The sequence below is a fragment of the Numenius arquata genome, chromosome 3, assembly GCF_964106895.1.
Source record: "Numenius arquata chromosome 3, bNumArq3.hap1.1, whole genome shotgun sequence".
Classification (NCBI taxonomy): Eukaryota; Metazoa; Chordata; class Aves; order Charadriiformes; family Scolopacidae; genus Numenius; species Numenius arquata.
In genome coordinates, this window is record NC_133578.1 from 13478217 (window position 1) to 13493918 (window position 15702).

Genomic DNA, 15702 nt, shown 5'->3' on the forward strand with positions numbered 1-15702 from the left:
AAGTTACACCCTCGTTTTCTTCAGCTGTGAAAGAGGGATATTACCATCTGCCTACGTTACGTGACACAAGATACAAAGGATGAGGACAAACGTTACAGATTATGAGATGCTCTGAAGATGAACCTTGCCGCATCTTGGATTTGGTGATGATAAACTCCTCCATACCTAGTGGAATAGGTCAAAATTAAAAGTTAAAGAAAGCCTATGAGATCTGTTTGCAGCTTGACTTCAGCTCCACTCGCCAGCACGTGAGAGCGGCCCATGGAACAGCCAAAGTGAGGAGTTCTATTGCCCGAGCACAGCTGAAGCCTGAACTTATATTATGATTTAGGTAGGTTCCCAGGAAGGGAAGCAAATAACAACAGATAATGAGACAAGAGGCGGAGTTACCAAATGGCCAAAATCAAAGAACAGCTTTTATTGGCCAAAATAACCAAGAAACCATTTTTTTCCAATAAACAAAACAAAAACCTACCTGAAACAGTGGGAAATCTTTGCTAACAAAATGAAACACTAACAAACCCCACATAAACTTGGCTGTTTGTGTTCATCTTCTGGAAATATTCCTCCTCCTAAGTAAGTCTGTTTTTCTCCTTAACCCTCCTGCACCACCAGAAGGAGGAGGAGAATGGCAAAACTCGAAGGCATTTATGACAAGGGAACAAACAACCCGGGAAGTATTTACACAAATGAAAGAGGCTGTTGGTGTTTGCAAACACCTTACATGCAAAGCATCCGAAACTAGTAATTTCCTCTTTTCTGAACATACAAACATTTTACTACATGGACTATAGTTTTGGTGGGTTTTTTTGTTTGTTTTTTTTTTTTTTTTTAATCCCAGGACACGGGTACGGTTGTAGCCTACGTAGGTTGTTAAAACTCAGATGCTCCCTGCAGTTTATCGGTTACCACTGCTCTATTCGGAAACTTTGGTAGTTAAAAAAAAAAACATAAAATAACATTGGTTACACCGAGTTCTCAAGGCAAACGATCGTGTTAAAACTCAGCACTTACTCATGTCAGTAAAACAAATACCAGCTGCTGGAAGCAGATGTTTGAGAACACCTTGCTCCCTCTGGCAAAAGAAATCTTGGAGGAAAGGAAAAAAAAAAACAAAAGAGAGAGAGATGTGTCCAGGTGCCGTACACCAGTTCCAATGGAGAAAGCCTCGGGAATATTTTCACTAGTTTCTCAATTAAGGAGAGACATTAACAGAAGCCATTTAAAAAGATCTGGTTAATAAACAGTTATGCAAATCTGTTCAACTTACTGACGTAAGTGAATATTTAAGAAATAAAAAGGCAAAAAATAATAATCAGTGTCTTAAAAAACAAAAGTATAGATATTTACACGCTGTGTTTTTTAAAACACCACATGTACCCGTGCTGCACTGCAAGCCCTGCTCACGTCTGTAAAGGTGTGTGAGCGGGGAGAGTGGGAACACGTCACTGCCAGCGCAGTGAAGCAACACTACACAACTAAAGGAGAATCTGAGCTCGTGGGAGTCACTGGCTGCTATTGCTGCTGTGCTCGGGAGGGCACCAGGTTTGACAGAGGAATTCCACTGGAGACAGGGAGCCTCCCGCCCTAATCTAGACATGATTTTACAAAACATTTTGAGGCCTAACACCCGTACTACACCTTTTGTAAGAAAATAGAGAGCAGCTTTCAGCTGCAGTTCTTCTAAACTACTGTAGGAAGGCTTCACTAGCACGCCCCCGAAATTGGCAACCATCTGAGGTAATCAATGATGCTGATTAAAACGAGCATCCTTCATTTCTCTCCACCCGCACTAACTGTTGCCTCCTTATTGAGTCCTCTGATCGACAAGTCGTAAACCACTTCCTCGATTTTCTTGACGTCGTATTTCAGGCCATCGTAACGTTTCCTCAGGGAGTCATTCTTCAGGTTGAGGAGACGGAAGCCAGAATCCAGCTCGTTGATAAAGGTTGAGATGCGGAGAGGGCGAGAATAATCGCCTGCTGTGACGCTGTTCACTGCCAGTCTGGCCTACGAGAGGAAGACACAGGGGACATCAGCAGAGGAACCCACCCAAATCACATCACTATTACCATCAGTTACTTTACCAAATGAAGCAGTTTTGTTCCAGGCAGCCAGATTATTTATACTTGGACCTACCTTTTGACTGAAAATCCAGGATTGTTTTCAACAAAGTGACTAGTTTAAATCTTAAATACCAGTGAGGAACAACTCTGGGCTAGACAGGCGGTTTGCTAGAGTTCAGATGGAAGTGCTGCATATCGTAACTTCCAGGAACAACTTGGGAAAGTCAGAAAACACTATTTCAAGTCAGTTTCAATCCAAATATATGCATGAATATCTTCCTTACCAGCTCACTGGCGAGAGTTAACACACCAGAAAGATAGTCTTCAATGTCCAGGTGAAAGCCCCGCTCTCGATCAGCTTCGACTAGGATGAAAAACACAGCGGTAAATCACGTGGCGCTGAACGTGAGCGAAACCAGGGAGCTGAAATGGCATTTGCTTACTGGAGCTAATTTGAAGTATCAAATTTATGAACTATTATTACAAAATAAAAGTCAGTCTTTTCCTGCATGTGATACAATTACTGCCGCTTCTCAGCGTTTCAGTTCAGCGTCTCATACGTCCTCCACGGGACGTGCAATAGGTTATAGTTGATCCAACAGAATAACTGAATATACATTAATATATAGGAGAGAGGTCTGCAGTCCTTTCTTAGAAAAATATTTGCCTGAATTTTTTTTTCAAATCCTTTGCTCTGGGAGGACGGAGTTCTCTTACAACATAAAAATTTGATCTATTTGCTACGCTTTTTAAACATCAAAAGCAAAAAGTGATAAAAATAAGCTCTCATCTTTGTATTATTCTTTTAGTAAATTTAGGCAATTTGAATAAATAGTCTTCATTGATGATGAACTTTTATTAATAAATACTTTTGTTCACATTAGATTTGCCGTTTTCCACCTTCTAAACCAATTTGTTGTTTATATAATGAAATCAAATGCCAGATAGATTTTGGAAACTATTTCTCGAGAAGAATTGAAGTTCTGCCGTTTCCCCGGGCCTCTCAAGGCTACGACATCTAAAAACGTCACAAGCTTTTTTCTCTTCAGTTACAACATTAACTTACTCCCGAGTATTTCTGCAACAGCCTCTCGGGTCACTAACGTTTCTGACTCCAAGTAGACTACAAACGCTGCCAGAAACACCAACCGCTGGAGCACAAACCTCCAGTGCTCATGAAATCTGTCGAAGAAAACACCAAGTCAAGGTATAAATAAGTAACATCTATTACTGGAGAGTTAGGTGACAAGCGTACATTATGTATACATTATGTTTTCCACCTTCACACATAGAACTTTGCAATATTTTTGGCTTATCAAAACGACACCAGCTTAAAGTCATCTCCTTGGTATCCACAGCTTCTCCCCCAGACACTACGCCGGGCGCTGGCTCCTCTCACACCTCCTCGGTTCACAGAGTCTGTCAGGTTGTCTCGCCCACAAGGGCGCCCAGGGCTTTCCCTCCCACCTGCCCTCCGCAGATCTGAGCTGACAAGATTCTTGTTCTTTGCAACGTTCTTGCCAGACACCGTCCCCTTCTGGCAGCAAACAAAACACAAAGGTGACAACTTCATTTAGTACCTGCAGTAGCAAACAGCCATTTTGTGACAGATTGAGAGCTCTGCTCTCAGAAACAAGGGCAGCTCCAATAGAACACCAATTTCTTAAACTTCCATTTTTCTTTTTTAAAAAAGTTTCTAGAAAAAGGATTAAATACTGGATATTTTTAGTGAAAAGTTAAAAATCAAGAGTTTGAGCAGAAGCATTTTTTATCTGTGCTAAAAAGCTTGCACTTCTCAAACAGAAAGAAGCATTGGGCCCAAAAACCTTTAAATCATTCTTCCAAAGTAATGATGCCAAATATGCCCAGGCAATTCCCACACCCATGTCCGGCTGTGTGTGATCCTGCTCACCTGTAATACTGATCAGCGGGAAACTTGGTCTTCAGAGACTCCAGCTGCGTTCTCACGGTGCCAAAGTGTTCACGAGCCTTCTGACATTTCTTTGGTACTGAAAAAGAAACAGCGCAAGATTCAGTATTGACAGAGAACAGGGCTTTGTAAACAGAGAGTTTTCCAGTGCAGACAGTGCTATGGGTGCTCCTTTGCTGTCCGAGACAGCCCACTCACATTCAAATCAGTCTCAGAAATACCCGCTGTCACACCAGGAGTCACACAGATAAGAAATAATCCTGAGTTTTGGGCTGTCTGATCTGCTCTAGTCCTTGGTTTTGAACCTAAGACAAGATGCCCCAGTGTTATTTAAGAATCACTGCTAATCATGAATAATTACTGCTGCTATAAAACTTATGTCATGGATGAAGAACCCACTCTGTAATGGACACTGACAGAAGGAAACGCTGGAAAGGTCACGCAACCTACAGACCAAGAGGCATCGGGGGATACAAACGGAGGGAGGCAGGAATGGAGGAAGAGGGAGTCGATGTGGTGTTTGTCTGTGGAATGAACCCACGAGCAAAGGAGCCTGAGCCCAGCAACAAACAGGCAACGCTGAAGGAGAGATGACAAGCAGAGACGGAGAAAGGCCGAAAAAGTGTTGGGTGTAAGACCTCATCTGAAGTAGCAGAGGGGCAATTTCGATTGAGGGTCTGTAAATGTAGAAGAGCTGGGACTACGACAACAGATACGAGGGGGCAAAGAAGGGAGCCAGCAAGAGCAGCGACGCGGTTCAGGCCCCTTGCCGCAAGCCCACCCACGCAGCAGCGCTCTGGAGCAGCAGGGCTACGGGTGGCACTGCAGGAGGAAGGACACAGCACAGATCAAGCATGAGCTGGTAACCGGGCAGTTTTAGTTTTAGCCGTGTGAACGGAGTAAGAGAAAGGGACGGCCAGCTGGGGTGTAGAGGGGTTATAAAGAGAGAAACAAGACATTCTGGAGAGTGCCCTAATGCAGTGGTTTATTAAAACCAGCAACAACTGGATCACAAGCAACGGAACAGCACTGCACACAGCTGGCCCGAAAGAAAGCCCACAGATCAAGCAGTGCCACCAAAGGACTCGTACAGTCAAAGGAAACCCAACGTTCTCCACTTTAAAATCTCATGATATTTTTTTCTTATTGATCAGAGTTAGGTTAGATGAGGTGAAACATCCCTTCAGGAAATGACATGTCCTGCTTTCAAGTGATGTATTTGAAGAAACTGGGTTTTAACCGACATATGTTATACCTGCCCAATGTATGCTATACCCCTGCAGAGAAATGATCCCTTGTTTACGTACCACCCACTGCCACCTCCTGTTTATCGATACGAGTTACAGCCACCCTGTACCCGCAGCACCGGGGCCGACAGAACTACCCAAACCAGTACTTCTTAACTGCAGCCGCCTCAGGAATCCTGGTCACGACCCAGGGAAGGCAGAAGATCAACACAACAGGCTCTCCTGCATCTTGACGTATAGAAGATAGGATTATTTAAACAAGATCCACAGAAGCTAAATCTGGAAGCTGTGATGAATGATTTTTATCAAACAAGCCCCACCAGGAGTCCCTGGATCACCACTGATGCTTTGCTAAACTTAACACAATGTGTTTCAAGAGCAAAGACATACTAAATAGAGTTTCAGCCTCTGAAGACCCTACTTGTCACTCAGAGTCCTGTCAGCTAACAGCCGGCTGCAGCACACGCTGCCCTGAATAGCTTTCCGAGCGGTTCCCAAACTCCATTTTGGACAGGGAGCAGAGGGAGTGGAAGGAGAGAGATCCTCTAACCCTGTTACAGAGGCTGCCAGCCTGAAGCTCTGCTGGTTTTCCTTCCCTTCCCCACAGCTGAATAAATGCTATGACTGAAAGTGCTTATCCCACGGCCAAAGAGTCTCCTGCTTGCTGCAGAGAGACCACAGAGAAGCTGGCACCGTGAACAGAAGTTACACAGAATCACAGAATGATATAGGGTTGGAAGGGACCTCTGGAGATCATCTAGTCCAACCCCCAGTTGTCTGTGGGCAGGTGGCTGCCCCGCAGTAGAGGAGGTTAGACGAAAAACTCAATGAACACAGGTTTAGCCAAGAGGTATTTTAAGTCCCTGGAGAACAGAAGAAAGGCATCATGCAAGATAATGTTTTAAATACCACTGACTGGTACAGGGAACTGCCCTCCATTGAACTTCCAACTACCCCATAGTTCTGTTAACAGAAATCAGCCACCCCTTACCCTTCTCTTTGGCAGGACAGATTGCTCAGCCTGGTTCTGTTGTCTCCTTGAGTTTCCATCACTCTGCCCCTACTGATGATGCAAGAACAATTACAAAGGATCAACCAGCAGGCTTTGGGAGAAAGAAAGTCACAGAATCACAGAATGATATGGGGTTGGAAGGGACCTCTGGAGATCATCTAGACCAAAACCCCTGCCAAAGCAGGTCCTCCTAGAGCAGGTTACACAGGAACTTGTCCAGGTGGGTTTTGAATGTCTCCAGAGACGGAGACTCCACCATCCCTCTGGGCAGCCTCTTCTAGTGCTCTGCCACCCTCAAAGTGAAGAAGTTTCTCCTCGTGTTTAGACGGAACTTCTTATGATCAAGTCTGTGCCCATTTCCTTTTGTCCTGTCACTGGGCACCACCGAAAAAAGATGCTGTCTCCCAAAAAAGTTGTCTCCCACTTACGCTGGCACAAGGGAGGGGGCACAACAACCACCGCAACTTCTGTGAGCAGCACCAGCTTAAACCATCCATGGCAACAGAGCCGCAGTCACCAAGCATCATGAGTTACCCGTCACCTGTGAACCTGTAGTAATTTTGCTTTTTTATTGATTAGTTATTAATCTATATAGTTTATTTACCATTTAATATTTTTATAGTTCAGTATAGCTTATTAGTAGTGTTAATATATTTATGTATTCCAAGATGTAAGAAAAGATAAGGCTAAAAAACCTTGATGCTACAAAGTCTTGCCAGAACTCCACTGCAACGAATAATCCTCTTTTTCATAGTTCCAAGAGTCATCACTTGTCCCTTTTTAATCTACTGAGGAAGAATCATTCTAGTTTCTTAGTAAAAATATGGGACTGACTCAACAAATGAGACGCTGTAGTAAGCCAAACAGCCATTTAAGTGCACTACACTGCAGAACTACAACCATTAGCAAATAGAACGGTAGTCTAAACATGTGACATCTGACAGGTGCTATTTATCCCCCTAACAATCCTTCTGTTAATTGGCATTATATCATTCTGCTCTAAACCTTTATTCATGGAATCACGGAATTGTCAGAGTTGGAAGGGACCTCTAGAGATCATCTAGTCCAACTCCCCTGCTAAACTTTATTGACTTTCTTTATTATGCTTGGAATTGATGACAAACCTACAGGTCTGTTAGCATGAGTTAACTCCTAACCTATTAAGCATGCATTCATTATCTTTGGTATTACAAGAATTAAGATGAGCTTTTTTTTTTGCCCCTCTCTCTTTTTTTTCTTTTTTCACTTTTAACTATTCCAAATCTCTTCTCAGACTCTGAAAGTTCCAGAACCAGCTCTCTCCCAGAATTAAAAATCAAGCATGAAAAGCAGTGAGCCAGATGCAGGTCTCTACTATTAAACGCCAGAAAGCAACCCCTGAAGTTGATACCCACGCAACACAACTGCCACAACATCCACGGGCTCACTCAGCTTAGAAAAACGAGTGTATGCTTGTGTAAATTACCCAATTAGCGGTTCCAATTTTTAGCACTGCCAGATTTCCTAAGTAGGTGGAAGCTGCACTTGCCAGCAGAGGTCAAACCTCTGGTGTCGCACGTTGCTAAACACGTATCCTCTCAGATGCCAGAGAAATCCCAGGCCTCCAGCTCCAGCACGAGTGTGCCGGTTAATGTCATCAGGCTGATGACAAGCAGTCAGCTCTGCAGGTGAATAAAACAACACCTGCTGAGGTTCCTTCGCCTGTTCACCTTCAGAGGGTGGCCTGCCAGATATCTCCCCTTCCCAAATTCCTCTCAAGGGTTTCCGGGAAACTCAGAATGGATGCTTCTTGTCAGGAAATATTCATTGACTTGAAAAACAGCTTTTTAAGTCACATATTTAAGGGGAAAAAAACCCTCCGCTTATTCCAGTAGTTTCATCAGTAAGTCTAAAAATCGAGGGTGGGAGAACAGAAATTTGATTTGGCATCTAGGTCTGTAGGTCTGTTCTCGTGCCATGGAGGAAACGGGTTGGCCCAGAAACACGACGTCAAACATCTTAAACAAATTTGGACTGAAAGCAAGGAACCAGGCCAGCTACAACCCAAGCCTCAAAAATAGCAGAACAATTCCAGTTGCCACTCAAACATACATCAAGGACAGCTCCTGCTTTATGAGCCTTTGCAAACTCCCTTTAAATTTTGCAACATTAAGCAGATTTTATACATACGTACACGCAAGGTCAATCTCATACAAACCAGACTAAAATCCTCCCCACAGCATCCTGAACGGCCCCCAGAGCGTCCAGTATCACAGCTTTTTAGGGGGCGGGGTAAAGGGGCCAGGAAAGGGATACAGATACAAAGGCCTAACAAGTGATGGTAAAATCAGCAGGATATAAAAATCTACGTGCACGTCACTTAGAAGGAAACCTGTGAGCTAATTCAACAACCCAGGAAGTGAACACCTGCAAAAAGAACACACTTCTGCATAGAGACACTGAAACACCAACCTGGGGATGGGAGAAGGGGACAGAACAGTTTCCCAAGGATGAACAGCAGCTTTTCCACTTATCTGGCTTGAAGTCCCCCAGCTGGCCGCCCCCGCCACAGCAGGGAAAGGGGCGCCGATGACACCGGGGGGTCCTTCCCACGTCCCCCCCCCCCCCAGACGGCCGTTCCCCACTCCCCAGCGAAAACAAACTCACTGTCCTGGAAGCCAGCTCCCTGGTGCACGCCCTGCAGCAGCGTCAGGATCTCCCGGGCCGTCTGCTCCAGCGCCTGCACCACCTTCCGGATCTCCTGCGGGGACAGGCCGCCGTCAGGCAGGCATCGGACCGCGAGCCCCGGACCCCGGGCCCCAGGCCCCCCGCCGCCCCGTCCTGTCCCCAACCCGCCGCCCACCTCGCGGATGTCCTGGTCGGCGGTGAGGACGCCCTGCAGCACGATGAACATGTCGCTCACCGACATGGTGCCTGCTGCCGCCTCCCGCCGCTGGGGCCTTCCGCGCCCGTAGGGGGCCTTCTGTACCGCCAGCGCGGAGGCTGCCCCGAGCGCTGCCTGACCGCGCCTCAGCCGGGCTGCCCCGCGCAGTGCCTGAGCGGCCGGAAGAACCGGGAGATGGCGGAGAGGGCGGCGCGAGCGGGTGCCCACAGGGAGCTACTCGCCCCGGGGGGTATCCGTGACTCAAGGCAGCCTCCCGGTGCGGCGGGGCCTAGCCCCGTGCGGCGGCAGGGCCCCGCTGCCCGGGGACAGCGCCGCGTTGCTAGGCGACGTCGCCCGGGGGTGGGGAAAGAGGGGGAGTACGGCGGCGCCGCACCCCGTTGCTAGGAGACGGCGCCCCGCGGCTCTGCGCCTGCGCGACCTTGCCGCCGCGTGCGAGGGGAGTGACGCGCTTCCGGCGGCGGCGACGGGGCGGCAGCATGGCGGCGGCCGAGGTGCCCGCGCCCGCACCCACGGCGTCGTTGCTGGCCTTGGAGCCGCGGCTGCAGCGTGAGTTCCAGCAGAAGGTGCAGCGGGTCCGCAACAAGCGGGCGGTCAAGGTGAGCGGGGCGCTGAAACGGGGCGGGGGCGGCTGGGCCGGGCCGGGCCGGGCCTGGCCTGGCCTGGCCTGGCCTGGCCTGTGGTGACACGGCTGCCTTGTGCCCCGCAGGAGGAGCTGACGCCGGGCGTGGTGTACGTGGGGCACCTCCCGCGGGGGCTCTGCGAGCCGCAGATGCACGAGTACTTCGGGCAGTTCGGGACGGTGACGCGGCTCCGGCTCTCCAGGAGTAAGAAGGTAACAAACCGCGCCGGGTCCGGCCCTTCGCCCCCGCCCCGCGCTGGGGCACCGGGGCGCGCGCCTCCCCCTTCGCCCCGGTTACTCGTGAAACGCCTGAGACGGATACCGGCTGCCTCAGGCTGAGCCCTGCCGTCTCTCCGAGGCTTCGTCTCGCACAAGCTGCCGATTCGGTGAACGGAGAGAGCTGACGCCTTTCCTGTGGCAGCTGCGTGCGTCGTTGCCGCCTGCCCGGGGCTCCGCCTTTCGTGCCACCGCGTGGGAAACTCCGTTGCAGTTCCATGAGCGGGCAGAGGGGGGCACCGTGCGTACGGGCTTGTCCTAAAAATCGTACTCCAAAAGGAGCGTCGGGCTGATGGCGGGCGAGGCGTTGTCTCCGGGCTGCACACAGGCGGCTTCCGCGACAGTTAAGGGAGCCCCCTTTTTCCATAAGAGAATGCACTCGTGTGAGGGGTGTTGGCAGAATACACTCGTTCAAGGGTACGCTTTCGTTGCTTTTGTGCTTGATAAATTCAACTTCTCGCGCCTGGATTTATCACCGTGTGATAATATTGCTGTATGCGCTTGGTAACAGCAACACGACAGCAACAGGGCAACGAGGATGATTCAAGGATTGGAGCATCTCCCTTATGAAGAAAGGCTGAGAGAGCTGGGACTCTTTAGCCTGGAGAAGAGAAGGCTGAGGGGAGACCTTACCAATGCTTACAAGTATCTGAAGGGTGGGATGAAGGAGGAGGGAGCCAGACTCTTTTCAGTGGTTGCCAGTGAGAGGACGAGGGGCAACGGGCACAAGCTGGAACATGGGAGGTTCCACTCAAATATGAGAAGAAACTTCTTTATGGTGAGGGTGACAGAGCACTGGAACAGGCTGCCCAGGGAGGTTGTGGAGTCCCCTTCTTTGGAGATTTTCAAGACCCGCCTGGATGCAGTCCTGAGTAACATGCTCTGACATGCTCTGGGCAATCCTGCTTCAGCAGGGGATTTGGACTAGATGATCTTTATGGTCCCTCCCAACTCTAAAAAATTCAGTGAAATTCAGTGAAACAATGCAGGACGGTCGCTGTTTCTTTTAACAAATAGGTATCAGCGAGCGGTTGTTTTCTTACGCAGATATATATTTAAGAATAACATCTTACCAATTTAGGACTACATCTGCTGCTTTTAATGATTTCACTGAACTTTGTGAAATTGCTTGTGTTTAGCTGAGAACGGGCTATGACTCCAGAAGCATAAAATAAGTTTAGTTTAGCTCTTCGGGTATCGAGGCATCGTTTCACATTTCTTTCTGTCGTTGCTTGCAGACTGGAGCTAGCAAAGGCTACGGATTTATAGAGTTTGAGTCCGATGACGTGGCTAAGATCGTTGCAGACACAATGAACAACTACCTGTTTTCTGAAAGACTGCTGAAGTGTAAGTCCTTTAACACGCGAAGGAAATTCATAGTTATTTGTGTTACTTTTTTTGACTGTTAGGGAATCCTGTTTTTGTGGGTTTCTTGTGGGTTTGGTTTTTTTTTTTTTAATGAAGTTTTGTCCCCAAAGGATTTTCTGCAGAACTGAGCTTTTCTTCCTGTGTAAAGGATGTCCTCAGCAGCTTTTTGGCTGCTAGTACTGTTTTTTTCCTCTAGGCAGATAATGTTTGTTGTGTAATTATGTAACATGAAATCTCAGGGAGCAGTGGGGTTTGCTGTGGAGACAGTTCCTTTGATGTGGGAATTCGTTGCCGTTTGTAACTGTTGCAGCTGCTCTCTGTTTTGTTAGACGTAAGGGGCTTTTTTGATTAAAAGATTAAGGAAATTAGTGAGTTTCTCAGATATATGATAGTAGTGCTTGTTTTGTAAAGGATTATGAGTATCAACTTTTGAAAAACAAGTTTCTCTGACTTTTTTTTCCTGTGTGAAACTGGAAAAGTATTCTTCTCTTCCATCCATCCATTATCAGCTTTCTTACTTGAAAGTATTCGGTTACTTTCCACCTTCTGTGTTCATAAAACGCGCTGCTGCAGCAGCGGATAATGTTCTAATGAGAACCGAGTAGCGTCATGTGAGTGCGTTTGGTGCGAAGAGTAGCTCTGCTATAACCTGATGTCTTGCGTTTATGATACAGGTCAGTTCATATCTCCAGAAAAGGTCCACGAAAACCTCTTCAGAAACTGTAACAAAAGGTTTCTGAAGCCCTCTCAGCCAGCGGTCAGGCGGTACAATCGGATACGTTCCCTCCTTCAGAAGGCAAAGATGACAAAGCGACTGCTGCGGAAGGAGAAACTTTTACGGAAGAGGCTGGCTGAAAAGGGGCTCAATTACGACTTCCCAGGATTTGTAAGTTTGGCATCGTTTCGATGAGTGTTTTATGCAAAAAGTGTTTTTAAGGTTGTACTAAATGCAAGAAAATGGTGTGTTTTGTGTAGAACTATTAAAAGGGCTGGAGCACCAGGGAGGCTCACCTGCATTAAGAACTGTATAGAAGCTCCTGGAAATTAGTGTAATGCTGTTGCTGGGCTGTAGAGAAGTAAATAAGTAACAGCAAAAGGGAGACGTTCCTTTTCTTCTGTTTGTATAAACTGTAAGCTGTCTTGGGGTTTTCACGTTTGTCTGTAGATCACAGAAGAGCGACAGGAGCTTTGCCCAAGCCCTGAGGGAAGCTTTGGGTGGGGGTAGGTATTTGAAGGCAGGTCCCAAGACCAGAGCTTCCATCCCTAGACCTTGCCTAAGCTAACCAAGCGATTGCTCATTTGCAGGGTGCTTGGGTGAAGTGAGTTGAAGTTTAAGCACTGCTGTTTAACTGCTATTTTTAAAAAATGCACAGTTTTCTTACATTGGGTGGTTTTGTTCAAACCAGATCAACTCTGTGGCACCGCAAATCATTTTATTAATGGAAACCTAATTGCTGTAGCAAAGATTTTCCAGTTATGAAGCAAAGAAATCTATAGACTGTTATAAGACCATTTGCATCTTCACACAAGGAAGTTTGTAGTGATCCACCTGATCTGTCTTGCTTCCTAGGCTGCACAGAAGCTTTCCATAAAGAGCAAAAAAGTTAAAACATCCAAGAAACCAGAACTGAATGTTTCTTTGAGCAGCCAGGTAAGACCAAACAGCCCTGGAAGTGCCCAGCACCATGCTCCACCATTCACACTGGGGTAGATGTTTCAGGTCTGCAGCTGGTTTCTTCACATTAATTTCAACACCTGAAAACTTTGATATTTCTTGCTTGAGAGATTTTTGTGCCAAAAGCAGCTACTTTGAGAGATACATTAACACTCTTGAACAGGGAATGTTGGTTGGATCCTCTCAGTCCTTTCTCCTGGATCAATATTTAGCAGCAAAGGCTTCTGCTCAGCATGTTGTAACTGGCAGTGCTTGGCCCGAGGTGAGTTCAGGCAGCACCAACGTGAGGCAGGAGAAGCACAGGGTGCTGGGGACAGTCACCTGTACGCCACCTACATCTGTGCTTTAAACTGGTACGGAATGGTCTCCTTGCTGGCATCCTTCTGTTGGTCTGCACTTAAGTTCTAATACCAGCCTGTTTTGACAAAAAGGAAGTTGAACCATTAATAAAGTCCCCATTTATTTACTAGACTGTCCCTCCTTCTTCATGCTCTCCAGGCATTATTTTGAAAACTAATGCCAGCTAAAACTAGCAGTGGGATGAAAGGAAAGCTTGGGTCATTAGGACTGAGATTTTTGGGCACTGACAGTCTGAAAAGTCTGTCAGGTATTAATGTTTCTGTTTTGTTTCATCGCTGCTGTGAATTTGGTTTTGTTTTTTTACTGTTACTGGATTTACTTGTGATAATTGGGACAGGGCTGATTGTGAGGAAGACCGTGTAACTCATACATTCAGTCAACTGAGTACTGAGATAACGAAGCTGGGACATTTCAACTCTGCTGTGGGCTTGAATGTGGCATTTCTGTATGCCAGTCTCAAATATGCTCTCCCCCCACCCCCTTTTATACTACAAGATAAAAGTTTAAAAAGCAAATGTGCATAATGGCATGTTAGAAAATGTGAGTTAATTTACATTTGCCTTTCACATACACTTTTTTGAAGATGACGCTTTTGTCTACAGAAGTACTGTCTACAAAAATAGCTAGTTGTAAAAAGAAGACAATTTGCCCTAGAATGTGGAAGTTCTGAAGGAGAGCTGGACTGAGGTGCCTTGAGGTGCCGCAGAGGCAGTGACAGCTTCTCTGGCAGATGCTTTGCAATGAATTGTGTCTTTCTGATCTCTTCAGGATCCTACTCCGGTCTGTACTCCAACAGTGCTCGAGCGCCGAAAGGCTTCCCAGGTGGATGATGATGCAGAGGACAATGAAATAACTCTCAGACTGCCCCCTGCCAGTGTCAAGAATGCTGTGCAGAGACCAAAGAAGCAGCCAAGAGAAAAACCAAATCTGAAGAAACAGAAATAGACTTGAAATGTTGGTGGCTGTACCCATGTTTTTCCTCAACTCAAAAACTGTTGAGGTGGAGCTTCTAGTTGTTCCACTGCCCTGGCTCAGTTCGTCTTGACTAGAGTGTTTCAGTCTTTCCTAGCCAAGGAATCTATTCCTAAATCCTCCTCTTCCTCTTTAGCCATCAGGGGACCTATGGTCTTCTCCGCCTTTGAAGATATTCTTGACTTTGTGCTCACCAGTGCCCGTGCTGGGACACGCCTAGAGCCGTGCCGGAACCTTCAGTTAATTCTGTAACTTGTCTCTAGCGCTCGCTGTTTTGAGAGACAGTGTGAGGCTGTCCATTCAGAACTTACTGATGCGGGCTGTATATTACATTTATAATTAATGATGGGTTATAAAAAAAAACAAAACAACCATTTTTCAACTATGTTGGCTCTTGGTAGTGGTTCTTCTGTTTAACTGAATGTCTGTGTTTCATGCGAGTTCTCACATAGTTACACAAATAGAGAGCGAGGGACTTTTTTCCCCAAGGAAGACAATCCTTGAATTTCATCTCCTGTTTGTGACTGGTCAAGATGTGCCCGTAGTGTGCAGGGCAGAGGTGGAATATACTGCACTGCCTGCGCAAGCCAGGGCCTTTCAACCCTGCTTTCAGCAATCCCTGGGAAACTCACCTTTGCCAGGGTCTGGAGTTGGTTGCAGAGGACTTGGAAAGGAGGGGGATTAGGAAGGTAGTAAGAGACAGAGGAAAATGGCCTTGGTGAACTGTGGAGGGGAGCAAATGGTGACAACTATTACATCCAGCTGTTCCCAGAGTGAGCAAGGCTCTTTGAGAAGATGCACCCAGAGCAGTCTGGGTTGTATTAGGAGTTCTGTTGTCCTTTGGGCCCTGCAGCACCTTATCCCTGTACTTGAGTTTCACTCCCTTCGTGAAACAAGGCAAGGATATCTTTTGTTTCAAGGGGCGATAAGCACATCACAGTATTGTAATAAGCATCTGGGTGGGTGAACCAGGAACGGGAAGGCAGGGTTTTGTCACCAGCAGTATGAGTCCAGAGAATTGATTGTAGCTTTTTGTTGTGCATCAAGATTTATTGTTCTGACATAACCTGTCATAGCTGACTGCAGATAACCAGTCCTGTTCGAAAATGCAGTTTCACTGTGCAATTAGAATTCAGATTTTACTGCAAATCTGAGACCTGCAGAAATTCCACTTTGGGTTTTGTGGCACTTACTTGGCTTTTATCTCTTACTGTCTGAGATAAGACACACTCTACTGCTGCCCTGTTGGCTGTAGGTCAGGCTTGGCAGGAGATTTCAGAGGAAAGCCCAGGT

The 15702-nt window shown here is 46.8% G+C and overlaps 2 protein-coding genes across 2 annotated transcripts; one reads left to right on the forward strand and one right to left on the reverse strand.

Moving 5' to 3' along the window:
* Positions 1 to 389: 389 nt before the first annotated feature.
* TSN (translin) lies at positions 390 to 9183 on the reverse strand. The gene is made up of 6 exons (XM_074145544.1): positions 9098 to 9183; positions 8902 to 8995; positions 3979 to 4075; positions 3133 to 3248; positions 2351 to 2430; positions 390 to 2010 (listed from the first exon to the last, which is right to left on the reverse strand). The coding sequence occupies exons 1-6, from the start codon at positions 9161 to 9163 to the stop codon at positions 1774 to 1776; spliced, it is 690 nt and encodes a 229-aa protein (XP_074001645.1). The 5' UTR covers positions 9164 to 9183; the 3' UTR covers positions 390 to 1773.
* A 409-nt stretch (positions 9184 to 9592) lies between these two features.
* NIFK (nucleolar protein interacting with the FHA domain of MKI67) lies at positions 9593 to 14793 on the forward strand. The gene is made up of 6 exons (XM_074145632.1): positions 9593 to 9735; positions 9846 to 9971; positions 11273 to 11381; positions 12077 to 12288; positions 12973 to 13053; positions 14206 to 14793. The coding sequence occupies exons 1-6, from the start codon at positions 9616 to 9618 to the stop codon at positions 14380 to 14382; spliced, it is 825 nt and encodes a 274-aa protein (XP_074001733.1). The 5' UTR covers positions 9593 to 9615; the 3' UTR covers positions 14383 to 14793.
* The last annotated feature ends 909 nt before the right edge of the window (positions 14794 to 15702 follow it).

Coding starts and splice junctions, on each gene's coding strand:
- NIFK (XM_074145632.1), top strand. CDS start 9,616: ATGGCGGCGGCCGAGGTGCCCGCGCCCGCACCCACGGCGTCGTTGCTG. Junction 9,736..9,845: donor GCAACAAGCGGGCGGTCAAG/GTGAGCGGGGCG, acceptor TGTGCCCCGCAG/GAGGAGCTGACGCCGGGCGT. Junction 12,289..12,972: donor ATTACGACTTCCCAGGATTT/GTAAGTTTGGCA, acceptor CTTGCTTCCTAG/GCTGCACAGAAGCTTTCCAT.
- TSN (XM_074145544.1), bottom strand. CDS start 9,163: ATGTCGGTGAGCGACATGTTCATCGTGCTGCAGGGCGTCCTCACCGCC. Junction 8,996..9,097: donor CCGACCAGGACATCCGCGAG/GTGGGCGGCGGG, acceptor CTGTCCCCGCAG/GAGATCCGGAAGGTGGTGCA. Junction 2,431..3,132: donor TGTTGCAGAAATACTCGGGA/GTAAGTTAATGT, acceptor TTTTCATCCTAG/TCGAAGCTGATCGAGAGCGG.